Source organism: Rhinoderma darwinii, chromosome 4, assembly GCF_050947455.1.
Source record: "Rhinoderma darwinii isolate aRhiDar2 chromosome 4, aRhiDar2.hap1, whole genome shotgun sequence".
NCBI lineage: Eukaryota > Metazoa > Chordata > Amphibia > Anura > Rhinodermatidae > Rhinoderma > Rhinoderma darwinii.
Genome location: NC_134690.1, coordinates 367515385 through 367535064, shown reverse-complemented (window position 1 = coordinate 367535064; position 19680 = coordinate 367515385). Strand labels below are relative to the sequence as shown.

General features: G+C 41.5%; 1 protein-coding gene across 1 annotated transcript in view; it reads right to left on the bottom strand.

Moving 5' to 3' along the window:
* Positions 1-19680, bottom strand: part of MACROD2 (mono-ADP ribosylhydrolase 2) — a 1597693-nt gene that overhangs the window by 1516588 nt on the left and 61425 nt on the right. Inside the window, exon 3 of the mRNA XM_075864535.1 lies at positions 3327-3419. Coding sequence (XP_075720650.1) covers positions 3327-3419 — 93 coding nt within the window. The remainder of the gene's footprint in view (positions 1-3326; positions 3420-19680) is intronic.

The following is a 19680-nucleotide window of genomic DNA, read 5'->3' as shown; positions in this document are numbered from 1 at the left end:
ACGCAGAACTGATCCTTGAGATACTCCACTGGTCCTCGAATTCCTGTACTTTAGCCAAGCATTTATCCATTTTACTATCTTGGAGTCAAATCCAAGAATTTATATTCTTATTTCATTAATTGTGGCATGCCACAACATTTTTCTTGAAGTATATTAGAAAGTTGTAATCATTTTTGTGCTGAGACTAATAAGAGCCATTTCTAGCACCAGGAGAACCCCTTTAAGTTTGTGACACATCTATCAAATGAGCTTTGGGATTAAACTTGGCGGTCACATGAGCGGTTTGCTTGTGTCTAATAAGCAGGGTAAAGTACTTGGCACAGTACACGGTACGTCAAGCAGCTGAGCTATGTGTACAGCTGGCAGCCCGTTTAGTATGAGAAGCTGCCATATGAGGTCATACACCATGCCATTCAATGACAAATGGCATATGTGGGTTGCGCAAAACACCAGTGACACAGGACTTAAGATTTTAAGTAAAAGTAATCTTAATAGTTTCTAACTTAAGATATTTCAACTGTGGCAGGAAATGCACCAAATACAGATAAAGTGCATGGTCTTTAGAAAGACAGCGGAACACATGGGGACCAGTATTGATCCAGACTCACTGTCCCTTTAGGATTCATTAATGAGCTTTTCTCTAGAAAAGACTTGTTATAGGCCCCTTGAAACACAAACCCCACAGTTTTCCCACTTCTGTGTAAAAGTAAGGATGGCAGCCTGGTGGCCGAACAATGGGATCTATAGTAAGACCTCAGAGCAGGGACAAGTAGATCTCATTGTTTGGCGTCCAGGCTGTTCTCTTGCTGGCCTCTTCAGTGAGTCTGTACCAATGCAATTAGATGGTGCGAGTCAAACACTCCCTAATGGCTAAAAACACTTAACACAAAGCTGGGCAGAAGGGAGGAGCAGCCAGGGTCGTGTATGATAAAGGCAAGGTTGTGGAGAATGTGCAGTCAGGCCCCATGCACACGACCGTGCTCGCAATCACGTTCTGTCATTATGGGCACGGCTGGCCGTTGAAAGTTGTCCGCATTTGCGGGCCATGCTCCCATTATAAAGTATGGGAGCACGGTCTGTAAAATAAAATAGGACATGTCCTATTTTTTAACTGAAGGTTTCTATGGCGCGGACACCTTCCCGCAAATATACTGGGAGGTGTTAGTCAGCCCTAGAAATGAATGGGTGTGTAATTACAGACAAAATCTACAGTCGTGTGCATGGGGATTAAGTACTTAACTATGTCAGCTATCAATGGGGACACTGGGGAATCTGGAAAAAAAAAATAGACACTTCTGCCTTTCCCTAGTCCACTGGTAGATCACCAAACTCAGGCTCCAGTAGATCCAATACTGATAATGTTTGATCAGTCCTGCCCTAGTAGTTATTTGGCCATGAATGTCCTAGGGAGAAAAGTTTTTGCTGTGCTGCTGACCAAAATTGCAAGATGCTGCTTCCCAATGTAATTATTGAGTGACGTCCAAGCAGCTTTATGCATGCAGATAGGAGTCATTGTAAAGTTTTTTTCCCCAAGCTGAACCCTTATTAATACATTTGGATATGAGGTTGTATTCTATGTTTACCAAACCAAAATGACCAAATTGCATTAAAAACACTCCAAAGACATTTGCAAACATGCTACAAGTAAAGCAGCTTTACAGTGAATGGAACCATAATTAAGTCTTCAAGATATTGCTACTTTATAGAACTGAAGCTATAAAACCATTAGGCTGCATACACACTTCCGTCGGCCGGTGTACGGCCGTTAATGACAGTTCCGTCAAACACGAGCCGCACACGGATGGCTTCCGTGTGCAGTCCGTTGTTTCACAAACCAAATCAATAAAAAAGCTGAGACTGTTCCGTCAAAAACGGGCAGGAGTAGGAGCTGTCCTATTTTTGACTGAACGGCCACACGGTTCCGTTAAAACAACGGAAGTGTGTATGGCCCCATTGAAATGAAAGTGTCAGGGTGTTATCAGTTAAAAAAACGGATAGCACCCTGGCGAAAAAATCTGAAGTGGGCATGAGGCCTTAGGTTACCATTTCCTTAGGATAAGACATGTTTGTGTGCAAAAAAATAACATGTCATAGATGGAAATATTACAGAGCAAAGCCATGCATCATTAAAACTAAAAGGAGTGAAGTACACAATTACAAGAAAAACTACAATAGTTTGAGGCTCAATGACCAAAGGAAAAAAATAACATGGACTTAAAAAAACTAAAAAACTAAATTAAAACAAAACAAAAGAACATCAAATAAATGCAGCCTTTAGAATAGTCCAAATTTTTTTTTCAGTCAATTGAGAAGTCTTAAAGAGGCTCTGTCACCACATTAGAAGCGGCCTATATTGTACATGATGTGATCCGCGCTGTAGATTACAGCAGTGTTTTTTATTTAGAGAAACTATCATTTTTGACGGAGTTATGACCTATTTTAGCTTTATGCTAATGAGTTTCTTAATGGGAAAACTGGGCATGTTTTACTTTTTGAACAAGTGGGCGTTGTAGAGAGAAGTGTATGACGCTGACCAATCAGTGTCATACACTTTTCTCCATTCATTTACACAGCAGCATCGTGTTCTTACTAGAACACGATGTGCAGCCCCATACACACACATTAATGTTAATCAAGTGTCCTGACAATGAATAGACATTACCTCCTGCCAGGACAGGATGTGTATTCAGAATCCTGACCACTTCTCTGTGAGTTACAGCATAGCAGGCGTAGTCTCGCGAGATTACGCTGTAAACTGTCATTTACAGCCAGATGTCGCTGTGCTGTGCTGTAGTTTCACACAGACGCTACAGAAGTGGTCAGGATTCTGAATAGACATCACGTCCTGGTGGAGGTAATGTATATTCATTATCAGGACACTGCAGTAACGTTATAGTGTGTTTATGTGGCTGCACATAGCGATATAGCTATATCGCTAGTGCAGTGTAAATGAATGGAGAGAAGTGTATGACGCTGATTGGTCAGCGTCATACACTTCTCTTTACAACGCCCACTTGGTCAAAAAGTAAAACATGCCCAGTTGTCCATTAAGAAACTCATTAGCATAAAGCTAATATAGGTCATAACTCAAAAATGATCCTTTTTTCTAAATAAAAAAACAAAACACTGCTGTAATCTACATTACAGCGCCGATCACATCATGTACAAGATAGGCCACTTATAATGTGGTGGCAAAGCCTCTTTAAGCTGGGACAATAGCAGTGCTACTGAATATAAAGATAGACATACAGAAAATGTCAGTTCTATCTGTAGCAAAAGTAAAAAGGTGTAGTTTATAAATAAAGAATAAACATACTGCAACTTACCTGCGTTTACAATGGCATCAACTTCCAGCTGGGTGATGTCTCCTTTGTAAAGCGACACTTTGTCACACAAGCTGCTAATTTCTCGATTTTCATCTGAAATAAGAGATAAATACTGACATCATTCACAAGAATATACAACAAAAATAAAATAAAAATATATTGGAGCTAGCATATAATTGTACTGTCTGCGGTGACATGGGAATGCAATCCTTACTGTATTGTCCCTTTTTAACCACTGGTGCCGTCATGTTGCTCATAAATAGAAGAATTAAGATCTAGGGTGGTCCCTCGAATGGCCTAAGAAGCCACCTAAACAGATTCAGGCTCAACCTAGCAAGTTATGTGAGAGGTGTCCTTGCAGCCACTAGCACAGACAAAGCTAAAAATACTCTGCACCAGGGATTGGTAACCCGTCGATTGCGGGCAGGAGTTGAGAGAGTACTGCAGAATAACGTTTATTCTGCAGTATGAACTGATTTCTGCCCGAGGAGACGTACATGTCAACGGACCCACACTAAAGAAAAGGAGCTTGGGAAAGGAGAGGGCTCCCCTGATGTAGAGTCAGTGAGCATCAGCCAGTCCATAGAAGATTGCACTACAGTGCTGAAGGTGATGTGGAAAGAGAGTTAGGTGTGCATTTCTTTTTTTCCTCTTTCATAAACCTAATTTTATGGTGGAGTACTACAACTACTGGGGCACTCTGGGGGAGCACTATTATTAATGGAGGCACTCTAGGGGGAGAATTATTACTATGGGACGTACTGTCGCAACTCTGAAGTAAGTAGATCTCATAATGCACCTAAGTTACAACAGTAGATCTCCACCTCACTAAGACTGCCGACCCCTGCTCTACACCATGTGCTTACTCTTTGTAAGGCTCTGTTCACATTTGCGTCACTGTTTCTGTTTATAAGACAGCCATGACCGCTATGCAGGATCTGTTTTTGAACAGATACTGACAAGTTCTGATGGACTCCCTTGATTTATAATGGCGTTCATTGGGTTTCTGTTGGGGTGTTGGTATTTTAGACAACAAATTCTTGCTGTTGAAAACACCAAAAACCCTAATGGACTGGCAAGAACTGCATTCTGAGCAATTCCCTAATATAAAAAGGTTATTATTTTAATCACTCATTACAAGAATGAAATTCCAATAATTGTGGAGAAATGCTATTTTGAACCAGAGCAGACTAAAAGCATGGGAAAAATTATAGCGGTTTTTAAAATCTGCATGCTTTTTCCTAAATTGAGTTAGTTAACATTGCCTTTTTTTTTTTAGAGGTGTTTCAACATTAAACATTTGATTCCAAAGTTTGAGGCTATATGCCCAGCGCGGCAAAACAGCCAAGGGTACAACAAGCAGAACTGTGCATAAACTGCATGGAGCTCATCCAAATAAGTTATTGATTGCCTGATAGATATGTGAAACGCCCAAAGAAAAGAACAGAAAACGACATAGACCAACACGAGCCATTGTTTTGCTGTGGCTCCACATAAATACGAGTAAAAAAAATGCAGTAAATGCACCCAGTGGAAACCTAGCCTAATGCATGTTTGCAAAAAGAGCAATTACGACAATATCATTTTGGGGAATTGCTCAAAATTTTATAGTTATTCCTCCAAAACATAGCTTGAGAGATGTGGTGACCAGGTGGGAACGATCCTACATGTCTTTTGGAAGTGCCCGAAGCGGACTGACTTTTGGTCAGAAGTGTGGCGTATCACATCTAAATTCACGGACTCCCCGCTCCCGTGCACACCGGCCTTCTTCTTGCTCCATCTGTGCGAGGTTCCGCTGTTCTCATATTGTCGCTCTGTGGTCCGCCATCTGGTGAACGCTACCAGGGCCTGCATAACAGCGCTGTGGAGACAATCGGCTGCGCCGTCGCTCAGCTTGTGGTTCAATAAGATACAGGAGATCATGAGGATGGAGGATCTCACGGCATCCATGAGAGGTACTCACGCCAAGTTCATCAAGACCTGGTATCATTGGGTCAGGTTTCAATCATCACTGGAGTTCAGGAACATCGTAGCCTCTTGATTTGTATTTTCTGCATGACATATAACATCGGAACTCGTCCCTTCCTTTCCTTCCCCTGTCGTTTCTCTTTTCTCCTTTCTTTGTTCACACCCCTCTAAGATATGCTTCACTGTGGGCCTTAGTGCATGTCTGCAGGTTCGGGATGCATGGGCCTAGCCCCAATGAATGTTGGACAAGACTCTGTTTGTACACATACCATACAGGATGACCACATATGCCGGCCTGCGTGCCGTAGTACTATATGGTTGCATATTATTTTTGCATTAACGGGTTATATTTGAAAATTTATAAATAAAAGAATTTATAATAAAAAAAAAAAACATAGCTTGAATTTATGTTCACAAACAAAGCAAGTTCCCAGGTTAAAATAATTTAAAAACAAATTACTCTAATCATATAAAAAATCTCTGTTCCTCATTTGTCATCCTCCCCTCTAACAACCTTCTCCCATGCACAAAAACAGAACTTTTCTCATATGGCCCCGTTCACTCAGAAATGTAAAATGTATATACAAAAAGTCTGTAAAGCCCACCACTTAAGAATAACCTGTTCATGTGAATACATTATTAACATTCATTACCTCAAATTTACTAGTTCTACTAGGATTGTAAGGTTATTTGGGCTGGCCCTTCTTCATCCCATTCGTATTTTCTTGGCATATCTTATCTTAACCCCTTAATGACCAGCCTATTTTAGACGTTAATGACCAAGCCATTTTTTACGTTTTTCCATCGACTCATTCAAAGAGCTAGAATGTTTTTATTTTTGTGTCGACATAGCTGTATAAGATCTTGTTTTTTGCGGGACAAGTTGTCATTTTTAATAGTACCATTTTGGGGTACATAGAATTTATTGATTAACTTTTATTAACTTTTTTTGGGGGGGGGGAATAGAAAAAAACCCAGACATTTCTCCACACTTTTTTGTTTCCTAAATTTACGCCATTTACAGTGTGGTATAAATAACACAATAACTTTATTCAGCGGGTTGTTGCGATTGCAACGATACCAAATTTGTATAGTTTTTGTATGTTTTACTACTTTTACACAGTGAAAACCCTTTTTTTTTCAAAATTATTTGTTTTTGTGTCTCCATATTTGAAGAGCCGTAACGTTTTTATTTTTTCGCCGATGCAATTGTAGGAGGGCTTTTTTTTTTGCGGGACAACTTGTCGTTTTTATCGGTACCATTTTGGAGTAGATGCGACTTTTTCATCACATTTTTTTAAGGCTGGATTCAAAGAAAACAGCAATTTTTGCATGTTTTTTTATTTTATTTTTTACGACGTTCATCCTGCTAATTAAATGATGTAATACGTTTATAGTTGGGGTCGTTACGGACGCGGCGATACCAAATGTGTAACTTTTTTACTTTATTTTGTTTGTTAATAATAAAGCAGTTTGTAAGGGGGAAAAGTGGGTTTCTCATTTTTTTTTAAACTTTTTTACTAGTCCCACTAGGTGACTTCACTATGCGATCCACCGATCGCATTTATAATACATGCCTCTGGCAGCTGAGAGCAGGGAGATCTGACAGCTCCCTGCTCTGTTTACTTATTCCGATGCCGCGACATAAAAAGTCTATGGCATCGGAATAAGGCCCGTTCGTGACCGACGTAGAAACACTATGGGCCGGTCACGAACGGGTTAAAGGAGTATTCCCATCACACAAATTGATGGCATATTGCGAAGATATGTTAATACTTTATGATCGGTGGAAGACCGACCACTGAGACCCCCACCAATCCAGAGAATGTGAGGGGACAATAGCGCTGTGAGGCTGGATTCACACGAGCGTTGCGTTTTTGCGCGCGCAAACAACGCAGCGTTTTGCGCGCGCAAAAACCATTTGACAGCTGCGTGTGTCATCCGTGTCTGATGCGCGGCTGCGTGATTTTCGCGCAGCTGTCATCATAGAGATGAGGCTTGTCGACGCCCGTCACTGTCCAAGGTGCTGAAAGAGCTATATCTTTCAGCACCCTCGACAGTGAATGCCGAACACAACAGCGAAAAACCTGTAAAAAAAAAGATAAAGTTCCTACTTACCGAGAACTTCCCGGCCGTTGCCTTGGTGACGCGTCCTTGGTGACGCGTCCTTGGTGACGCGCCTCTCTTGACATCGAGCCCCACCTCCCTGGAACACGCGGCAGTCCAAGTGACCGCTGCAGCCTGTGATTGGCTGCAGCCTGTGCTTGGCCTGTGATTGGCTGGAGCTGTCACTTGAACTGAAGTGTCATCCCGGGAGGTCGGACTGCAGGAAGGAGACAGGAGTAATCGGTAAGTTAGAACTTCGGGTTTTTTTACAGGTTCATGTATTTTGGGATCGCAAGTCACTGTCCATGGTGCTGAAACAGTTTAACTCTTTCAGCACCATGCACAGTGAATGTCTCCCGACGTCGCGGACCGGAAATATTTTTGCCGAGTTTGGCCGAACCCGGTGAAGTTAGCTTCGGTTGTCGGGGTTCGCTAATCGCAAAGACACTCCGTTTGGATGTTCGGAAACAGAAAAGCACGTGGTGCTTTTCTGTTTACATTCATCCTTTTGACAGCTGTTGCGCAAACACGCAGTTCGCACGGAAGTGCTTCCGTGCGACATGCGTGGTTTTCACACACCCATTGACTTCAATGGGTGCGTGATTCGTTGAAAACGCTGAATCAACGGACATGTCGTGAGTTTTTGGCAACGGAGCAACGCTGCGCAAAAAACGCTGCCATGTCTGCACGGCCCCATTGACTAATATAGCTACGGGCAACGCTCGTGAAAATCACGCGCGTTGCAAGCGCGTATTTTACGTTCGTCTGAATAAAGCCTTATGCAGGGAAAACTTAGGAGACGCAGCGCCCTTTGATTATCAGTATCCTAGCGATATGTCATCAGTGTGATGACAAAAAAAACAAAAAACTTTACATTTGGGCCTCCTCATTTCTAGACCGGTCAAATATATGACGGTTTTAGAAAAAGGAATAATATAGATGTGGCTATTGCATACTTAACCCTTTCAGGACCAAGCTCATTTTGGCCTTCAGGACCAGCCCCATTTTTTCAAATCTGACATGTGTCACTTTATGTGGTAAAAAATCTGGAATGCTTTTGTCTATATAAGCGATTCTGAGATTGTTTTCTCGTGACATATTGTACTTTATGTTAGTGGAAAAATTTGGTCAATAAATTCATTGCTTATTTGTGAAAAACACCAAAATTTAAAGAAAATTTGCAAAAATTATGATTTTTCTAATTTTAAATTTATCTGCTTGTAAGACAGCCAGTAATACCACACAAAATAGTTACTATTTCACATATTCCATATGTCTACTTTATATTTGCACTGTTTTTTTAACATTATTTTATTTTTCTACGACGTTACAAGGCTTAGAAATTTAGCAGCAATTTCAAGAAAATTCCCAAAACCTATTTTTATAGGTACCAGTTCAGTGGCTTTGAGGGCCTTATATATAGAAACCCCCATAACTCACCCAATTTTAAAAACTACACCCCTCAAAGTATTCAATACAGCATTTAGAAAGTTTCTTATCCTTTTGTAAATTTCACCTCTACATTGCTTTAATTCCTGTGAAATACCTAAATTTCTTTTTTTTGGCGGAAAATCCATTTTAATCCATTTTTTTCTGTAACACAAAAGGTTTTACCAGAGAAACGCAACTCAATATATATTACCCAGATTGTGCAGTTTTTAGAAATATCCCACATGTGGCTCTAGTGCGCTAATGGACTGAAGCACCGGCCTCAGAAGCAAAGGAGCACCTAGTGGATTTTGGGGCCTCCTTTTTACTAGAATATATTTTAGGCAGCATGTCAGGTTTGAAGAGGTTTTGTAGTGCCAAAACAGTGGAAATCCTCCAAAAAGACACAATTTGGCAAACCACACACCTCAAGGAATTAATGAAGGGGTATAGTGAGCATTTTAACCCCACAGTTTATTTGCTGAATTTTGTGGAATTAGTCCGTAAAAATAAAAATCTAAATTTTTTTCAAAAAAACTTAGAAATTATACATTTTTACAAGCAAGAAAGAAGAAAAAGCACACCAAGATTTGTAAAGCAATTTCTCTTGATTACGGCAATACCCCATATGTGGTAATAAACGGCTGTTTGGACGCACAGCAGGGCTCAGAAGCGAAGGAGCGCTATTTGGCTTTTGGAGATCAAGTTTACTCAATTGGTTTTCGGGTGTCATGTCGCATTTGCAAAGCCCCTGAGGGACCAAAACAGTGGACACCCCCCAGAAGTGACCCGATTTGGGAAACTACAGCCCTAAAAAGAATTTGTCTAGGGGTATAGTGAGCATTTTGATCCCATAGGTTTTTTGCTGAATTTAGTGGAATTAGGCCGTCAAAACTTCTATTGTTTTTTATTCTTTTTTTTACCGCGTTCACCGTGCGCTATAAATGACATATTTCATTTATTCTGTGGGTTGATGAGATTACGGCGATACCATATGTATATAGGTTTTTTATGTTTTATGGTGTGTTTTTAATCGGTACAATTTTTGGGTACATGAGACTTTTTGATCCCCATTTATGAAAATTATTTGGGAGCTGAAGTGAGATTCCGGTATAGGTTTTTAATAATTTTTTTTCATGGCGGTCACCGTGCGGGATAAATTACGTTATATGTTTATAGTTCAGCCCGTTACGGACGCAGCGATACCAATTATGAATAGTTTATTTTTATTTTTTTCTATTAATAAAGGACTTTATAAGGGGAAAAAGTACATTTTTACATTTTACTTTTGTAAATTTTTTGTTACTTTTTTTTAGTCCTTCTATGGACTTGAAGATCCAATTGTTGGATTGTTTTTATAACACCCTGCAATACTTATGTATTGCAGGGTATTATACCTGTCAATTTCACTCTGACAGGAGGCATATTAGGTCCTGCCTCTGGCAGGACGTAATCGCCTTCAATAGATGGCAGACCGGAAGCCTTTCTTAGGCTTCCTGTTGCCATAGCAATCGCCCCACCCCTGCAACAATCGGCCCCGCAATCACGCAGCGGGGTGCCGATGTTGCTATAACAACTTAAACGCGGCGGTCACTATTGAGTATAGTAGCAGCCCGTACTGGTAGATGCCGGGCTGCGGGGAGCATCTGTGTGCTCTGTTAGGAGCACACGTAGATTAACGGGCTGCAGGCACAAGGACCAGCTCTGCAGCCCGTTAATCTACGTGGGGTGGTCGGGAAGGGGTTAAACAGATCTATGAAAGGCATGAATGGTCATTCCCTACTGTAACATGATAGAAGCGGTCTTGTGGAGCAAGTACTGTAAGGGTATGTTCACACGCTTAGCAAAAAACGTCTGAAAACACAGAGCTGTTTTCAAGGGAAATAGAGTCTTTGAAAACCGGCTCAAAAAGTGAGCTGCACTTTTTCACGGCCGTTTTGAAAAACGGCCGCGCAAAAAAACGGCTCGTCGGAACTGAACGCAGTTTTTCCCATTGAAATGAATGGGCAGATGTTTAAAGGTGTTCAGATTTTTCGGACGTTTTTCGGGTATTTACGGCCGAAAATAGGCCGTGTGAACATACCCTAACAAGCGCACATAAGAGAAGGTAGGAGGTGCAAGTAATCTATTTGGAAGGCAAATAAGCCCTCTGACTTTCTACCAAATACAAGGAACGCTTTAACCACTTAGGGACTGAGACTATTTTATTTTTCATTTTCCACTCTCCACCCCCCAAGAGCCATAACTTTATTTTTTCGTCAATAGAGCGGTGTAAGGGCTTATTTTTTGCAGGAGAAGTTGTAGTTTCTAAGAGCACCATTTAAAAGTACCTTATAACACTGGGAAACTGAAAAAAATTTGCGGCCTAAAATTGAAAAACACAAAACTGATTCCTCTATTGTTTTTGGGTTTTTGTTTCTACGCCATTTACCGCGTAGTAAAAACGACAACTTAACTTTATTCTGCGGCTCAATACGATTACGGTGATACCAAATATATATAGGTCTCTTTATATTTTACAAAGGAAAACAAATTTGATTAAAAAAATAAAACGGTTTTGTTTTACCACATTCTGAGAGCCATAAGGGTATGTGCACACACACTAATTACGTCCGTAATTGACGGACGTATTTCGGCCGCAAGTACCGGACCGAACACAGTGCAGGGAGCCGGGCTCCTGGCATCATACTTATGTACGATGCTAGGAGTCCCTGCCTCGCTGCAGGACAACTGTCCCGTACTGTAATCATGTTTTCAGTACGGGACAGTTGTCCTGCAGCGAGGCAGGGACTCCTAGCATCGTACATAAGTATGATGCTATGAGCCCGGCTCCCTGCACTGTGTTCGGTCCGGGACTTGCGGCCGAAATACGTCTGTCAATTACGGACGTAATTAGTGTGTGTGCACATACCCTAACTATTTTTTTGTAGATTGAGCGGTGTGAGGGCTTATTTTTTGCGAGACAAGCTGTAGTTTTTATTGGTACACACAACTTTTTGATCGCTTATTACAGTTTTGTGAGAGCCAAGGTGACCAAAAAAAACACAGATTTTGGAGTTTTAGAGGTTTTATTTTTTACGACGTTCACCCTGCGAGTCAAATAATGGTATATTATAATAGTTCCGATTTTTACAAATGCAGAAATATTATTTTTTACATTACTTTAGAGGAAAAATGGGAAAAGGTTTGTTGCGGTTTTTTACTTTCAAATTGTTTTTCCCCCACTATGAATAACTTTAGTAAACTTTTTTTTTTTTTGCACGATCGCTGTTCCTGGCCGTTAGTCCCGGGTTTCAGCTGTAATACAGTGCTGACAACCGCTGATTATGGAGCGCGCTCAGTCCGCGCTCCATACTTCCTTTAACGCTGATCACGTACATGATAATGCATCAAGGGGTTAACCCCCTTAATGCTCAGCGACGTACTATTCCGTCATGCTGACCGCCCCGTTCGCGCTCCATGATGGAATAGTACGTCGCAGGAGTAACGGCCATTTCGGCCGTCTTTCCGACACATACAGGAGCTGTGACAGCTGCGGTCTTGTACAGCACTTGCCGCAGGTCCTATAGCGGGATCGATCGCTGTGTCCCTGCTGATTAACCCTTTAAAAGCCGCATTCAATAGCGATTGCGGCTTTTTGGGGTTAAGCTACCATCGCCGGCCTGCTACACGATAGCGGCCGGCGATGGTGACTATGGCAACCAGACACCTAACAATGGTTTCTGGCTATGCCATCGACGGAAGCCTAGTGGGTCCTGACAAAGTCAGGACCCACTATGCTTGCTGTCAGTGAGTAGCTGATAGCTCTAATACACTGCACTACGCATGTAGTGCAGTGTATTAGAATTGTGATCAGGGCCTCCTGCCCTCAAGTCCCCTAGTGGGACAAAGTAATAAAGTAAAATAAAAATTTAAAAAAAAAAGTGTAAAAATAAGAAAATAAAAAGGTTTTCAAATCAAAAATCCCCCTTTTTCACTTATCAGTCTTTTATTTGTTTGTTTATATATTTTTATTAATAATAAACTATACATAATTGGTATCCCCGCATCCGTAACGGCGTGAACTACAAAATTATTTTGTTATTTATCCCACGCGGTGAACGCCACAAAAGAAAATAATAACCCACACCAGAATCACAATTGTTTGGTCACTTCACCTCCCAAAAAATGGAATAAAAAGAGATCAAAAAGTCGCATGTACCTAAAAATGGTCCTGATCGAAACTACAGTTCGTTATGCAAAAAATAAGTCCTCGCACGGCTTTCTTGATGGAAAAATAAACAAGTTCTGGCTCTTAGAATATGGTAACAAAAAGTAAATGATTTTTTACGAAAAGTATTTTATTGTGCAAACGCCATAAGACATAAAAAACTATAAACATCTGGTATCGCCGTAATCGTATCGCCCCGCAGAATAAAGTGAATGTCATTTATAGCGCACGTTGAATGCTGTAAAAAAAATAGAATGAAAAAACAATAGTAGAATTGCTGTTTTTTAGTCACCACGCCACTTCAAAATAGAATAAAAACTGATCAAAAAGCCGCATGCACCCCATGAAAACTACAATTAATTCCTCAAGGGGTCTAGTTTCCAAAATGGGGTCCCTTTTGGAGGGTTTCCACTGTTTTGGCACAAGACCTCTTCAAACCGGACATGGTGCTTAATAAAAAGGAGGCCTCAAAATCCACTAGGTGCTCCTTCAGTCCATTAGTGCACTAGGGCCACATGTGGGATATTTCTCAAAACTGCAGAATCTGGGCAATGAGTTTTATGTTGCGTTTCTCTGGTAAAACCTTTTGTGTTATAAAAAAAAAAAAAAATTGTATAAAAAGGATTTTCGGACAAAAAAAACAACCTGTAAATTTGACCTCTACTTTGCTCAAAATTCCTGTGAAACACCTAAAGGGTTCATAAACTTTCTAAATGCTGTTGTGAATACTTTGAGGGGTCTAGTTTCTAAAATGGGGTGTTTCATAGGGGTGTCTAATATATAGACCACACAAAGCAACTTCAGAACTGAACTGGAACCTAAAAAAATAAATAAATTAGGCAATACTTCGCTTCTTACATTATACTGATAATGAGCCGTGCCCACCCCGAGATGACCCCAGTTTTGACAGTTTGTATAAATGGAGACCCCTATTAGACCGTTTCAGTGCCCGGTTTTCCCAAGCATACACCCTCGAGAATTGTATTTCTATTGATGAGTCCTTGGTACATTTTAAAGGGAGGCTTTAATTCCGCCAGTACCTGCCGGGTAAGAGGGCAATGTATGGTGTGAAGATGTACAAGCTGTGCGAGAGTGCATCAGTGTATACCTACAAATTTAGGATATATGAAGGAAAGGACATCAGTATTCAGCCCCCAGAATGCCCCCCCCCCCTTTACTGGGAGTTAATGCAAAAATTTTGTGGGATTTGGTGCACCCACTGCTACCACCTCTACCTGGATAATTTTTATACCAGCGTCCCACTCTTCAAGTGCCTCGCTTACAGAAGTACTGCGGCATGCGGCACGCGGCACTGCTAGAAGAAATCTGAGAGGCCTCCCTAAGACTCTGCTTGGGCAAACAAGAATGGGTGAGAGCAGGGCACATTCTAGCAGCAACATATTGTGTGTCAAGTACAAGGACAAGAGAGATGTCCTTGTATTGACAACAATACATGGCCACACCAGTACCCATGTATCTGTACGAGGTACCAGTACAGAGACCCCCAAACCAGACTTCATCCTGGACTACAATAGGTACATGGAAGGGGTGGATTTGTCAGATCAAGTCCTGAAGCCCTACAGCGCCATGCGGTGTGGTATAAGAAGCTGGCCGTGCACATCATACAGCTGGCACTGTACAATGCGTACGTGCTACGTCGATGTACAGGCCAGATGGGAACTTTCCTGGAATTTCAAGAGGTGGTTATCAAGAAACAAATTTTTAGGGACCCAGAAGGGGGGGCACCCAGTACTTCTGGAAGCAAGGCCACACACATCGTACCAGGGCAACACTTTCCAGGAGAAATTCCCCAAACTGGCAAGAAGGGAAAAAGTCAAAAGAGGTGCAAAGTCTGCTATAAGAGGGGGATAAGGGAGGAAACAATATATCAATGTGACACGTGTCCTAAAAAACTAAGGCTTTGTATGAAAGTGTTTTAAAATGTATCATACATCCCTTAATTTTTAATCTACCCCAGTTTTACTTACCCTGATGCAATCCGCACAGCTTATCCCCCCTCGTCTTTCCCTTCTGAGCCCTGCTGCGTGCCCAGGCAGCTGATAACAGCCACATTGAGGGTATTGCCGTACCCGGGAGAACCCACATTACAGTTCATGGGGTGTATGTCTCCGGTCAAAATGCTCACTACACCTCTAGATGAATGCCTTAAGGGTGTAGTTTTTAAAACGGGGTCACTTCTTGGGGGTTTCAACTGTACTGGTACCTCAGGGGCTTCTGCATACATGACTTTGCATGAGGAAAATCCCCAGTAGGCCAAATGGTGGTCCTTTCCTTCTGAGCCCTCCCATGAGCCCAAACGGCAGTTTATCACCACAAATGGGGTATTGACGCACTCAGGACAAATTGGGCAATAAAAGGGGGTATTTTATTTCTTGTGAAAATAAGAAATTTTCTGCCAAAACTACATATTATTGGAAAAAATTAATTTGGTTTTAATTTCCAGCCCAATTCAAATAAGTTCTGTGAAAAAACTATGGGGTCACAACACCCATAAATGAATTCCTTGAGGGGTGTAGTTTCCAAAATGGAATCACTTCTGGTGGGTTTCCATTGCTTTGATACCTCTGGGGCTCTGCAAATGTGGCATGGTACCCGAAAACCAAATCAAGCAAAATCTGGACTCCAAAGAACAAATAGCGCTCCTTTCTTTGAGCCCTCCCATGGGCCCAAACGGCAGTTTATCACCACAAATGGGGTATTGCTGCACTCAGGAGAAATTGGGCAACAAAATGGGGTATTTTATTCCCTGTGAAAATAAGAAATTTTTATGAAAAATGACATCTTACTGGAAAAAAATTCATTTTTTTAATTTCACAGCCCAATTCAAATACGTGCCGTGTAAAAACCGTGGGGTCAAAATGGTAACACCAACCATAAATTTATGTCGTTTCTGAAATGGGGTCACTTTTGGGGGATTCCTACTGTTTTGGCACCTCAACACCTCTTCAAACCTGGCATGCTGCCTAAAATATATTCGAATTAAAAAAAAAAAAAAAAAAAAGAAGAGGCCTCAAAATGCACTAGGTGCTCCTTTGATTCTGGAGCTTGTGTTTTAGTCCACGAACACACTAGAGACACATGTGGGACATTTCTAAACTGCAGAATCTGGACAATACATATTTAGTAGTGTTTCTCTGGTAAAACCTTCTGTGTTACAGAAAAAAAATTAATACAAATTGAAATTCAGCAAGAAAAATTAAATTTGCAAATTTCATCTCTACTTTGCTTTAATTCCTGTGAAATGCCTAAAGGGTTAAATAAACTTTCTAAATTCTGTTTAGAATTCTTTGAGGGGTCTAGTTTTCAAAATGGGGTGTTTTATGGGGGTTTCTAATACATAGGCCCCCCAAAGCCACTTCGGAACCGAACAGGTACCTTAAAAAAAAAAGAAGCTTTTGAAATTCTTAAAAATATGAGAAATTGATGTTTATGTTCTAAGCCTTGTAATATCAAAGAAAAATAAAAGAATGTTCAAATAACGATGCCAATCTAAAGTAGACATATGGGAAATGTGAACTAGTAACTATTTTTGGTGGTATAACCATCTGTTTTACAAGTAGATGCATTTAAATTCTGAAAAATGCAATTTTGTTTTATACATTTTCTCTAAATTTTGCAATTTTTCACCAACAAACACTGAATATATCGTCCAAATTTTACCACTAACAAAGCCCAATGTGTCACGAGAAAACAATCTCAGAATCGCTTGGATAAGTTTAAGCATTCAGACGTTATTACCACATGAAGTGAAATATGTCAGATTTGAAAAATGGGCTCGGAGCCTTAAGGCCCAAACTAGGCTGCGTCCCTAAGGGGTTAAACAGGGCAACGATTCTGTGAACGCTTGTTTGCCCAATCATTGGCCCATTTAATAGGACCTAGAGTCCTTGACCAGAAATACAATGCAAGCAATATCCCACACCGTACATGGAAGCTCCTACAGTCTTTCAGTGCGCCCATATGAAGATAGAAATGGACTTACATTTCTTGCATTCTGTTCAAAGGCCAAATGTGTTTTGTTTTTATCTTTTTTTTTTATCATAAAGAAAAATATCTGTAGCTTCTGTTTCTTTTACCTTTTTCTCCTTCAACATACCCTACACATTGTCAGATCCACTCGCTTTAAAAGCTGGGTCAGGCAAGACCAGTGCCCCCTGGATGAAAATGAAGCAGGTTTTCTGCTTTTAACATTGTACGTGGTCCAAAAGGTTTAAAATTTTGCACGGATTAAATTTCTTAATATATCGTTAAAGCGGTTAGTACTCCAAATCCCTTGCATATAAATAGATTGAAAAGATAATATGCTGACTAATTGAAGCCGCCACTAGAGGGAGCACGGGAGCTTGCTGCATACTGTGCCATTATTGAGTTCAATGTATAACAGTATGCAGTAAGCTACTAAACTCCCTCTAGTTGCGGCTTCTGGAAGCTAGCACGCGGTCATTAAAAACTATGTAAATGCCGGAGATTTCGAGCTCTGTATCAGAACTAAGGAGTTCCTACTGCTATAAAGATACGGATAATGGACAAAAGTATTGGGGCACCTACACATTACATGAGCTATTCTGACATCCCGTTCTAAATCCATAGGCATTAATTTGGAGTTGGTCCCCCTATGCAGCTAAAACAGCTTGCACTCTTTTGGGGATGCTTTCTACAAGATTTTGTAGTGTGTCTGTGGGAATTTTTGGCCATTCATCCAGAAGAGCATTTGTGAGGTCAGACACCGATATTGGACGAGAGGACTTGGCTCGCAATCTCTGTTCTAGTTTATCCCATGTGTTCGATGGGGGTCGATGTCAGCGCTCTGTGTGGGCCAGTCAAGTTCTTCCACATCAAACTCCCCTAACCATGGACCTTGCTTTGTGGACTGGGGCACAGTTATGCTGGAACGGAAAAGAGCCAAACTCCAAACTGCTCCCACAAAGTTGGAAGCTACAATTATCCAAAACATCAAAAAAACAAACCCACAGCATTATCCCTCCTCCACCAAACTTTACAGTTGGCACCATGCAGTCAGGCAGGTAACGTTCTCCTGGCATTTGCCAAACCCAGACTCGTCCATCAGACTGCCAAATAAAAGAGCGTGATTCATCATTCCACAGAACACGTTTCCACTGCTCCAGAGTCCAGTGGCGGCGCGCTTAACACCACTCCATCCGAGCCTTGGCATTGGGCATGGTGAGGAAAGACTTGCATGCAGCTACTGGACCATGAAAACCCATGCAATGAAGCTTTCGATGCACAATTTTTGTGCATATGTTAATGCCAGAGGAGGTAGGGAACTCCGCAGCTATTGGGTCAGCAGAGCGTTGGCAACTTTTATGCATTACATGCCTTCGCACTCGGTCACCCTGCTCTGTAACTTTGCATGGTCTGACACTTCATGGCTGAGTAGCTGTGGTTCCTCAACGCTTCCACTTTGCAATAACATCACTTACAGTTGATCGTGGAAGTTCTAGGGATAGGGCTGGGCGATTTTGCCCAAAAATAAAATCTAGATTTTTTTTCAACGCTTTGGCCGATTTTTGATTTGAATCTCGATTTTCTTATTTTTTTTTCTGTTTATTTAACAGTAATACCAAGAGATAATTAAATACAATTATCTTTATATAAATAACTAACATATATTGCAATAATTATTGTATGTAACTTGACAACTTTTAACCTCTGCAAATAAATTTTATCAAATACAATTAGAAAAATGTATATCTAATTGATTATATCTTCTGTGTTTAGGTTGGATTTTGCGGCCCGATCACGGTACATGTGAACGGGACTCCTAGCATCATCAATGGTCTGTTTTTCATGTCCATTTTGCATCAGTGTCTCCAAACTTTCATCCATTTCCATTCCGTCTTTCATGGCCGTAATATAAAAAAAAAAAAAAAAAAAAAGAAGAAGGAAGAAGGATGGATTTCATTTGTCAGGGTAGATAGTGCCCACATATAGTGATATAGTGCCACAGTGCCCACATATAGCGAGTGCCACAGTGCCCACATCACATGTAGTGAGTGTGCCCACATAGTGCCACCCCCCCAATATAGTGCCACAGTGCCAATGTAGACGGTGCCACACCCCCTTACAGATAGCACCCCCACATAGATCATACCCCACCTTGTAGATCGCAGCACCACTCCCTCCCTTGTAGAAGGAACCACCACATGTAGATCGCAGCACCCCCCCTCCCTTGTAGATGGCACCCCCACATGTAGATCACAGCACCCCCCTCCCATATCGCAGCACCCCAACCCATGTAAATCGCGGCACCCCCCCCTTCCTTGTAAATCGCACCCCCCTTACTTGTAGATCACGCCACTGTAGCTGCCACTAGGAGCCGAATCCCTGGCCAGAGGTTGCCGACGCTTTGGCCGGGGATTCAGCTCCTAGTGGGAGCTACAGCGGTGCGATCTATTAAGGTGGTGCGATCTGCAAGGGGATTTCTATCCACAGCGGCGCGATCTATAAGGGGGTGTGGTGCGATCTACAACGTAGAAGGGGGGTGCGATCTGCAAGAGGGTGCTATCTACAGCGGGGCGGTATCTACAGGGCGGTGTACTTTGAGTCCCTGCTTCCCCGCGGAAGTGCTGTTCCGTGCAGTATAATTTTGTTCCGTACAGA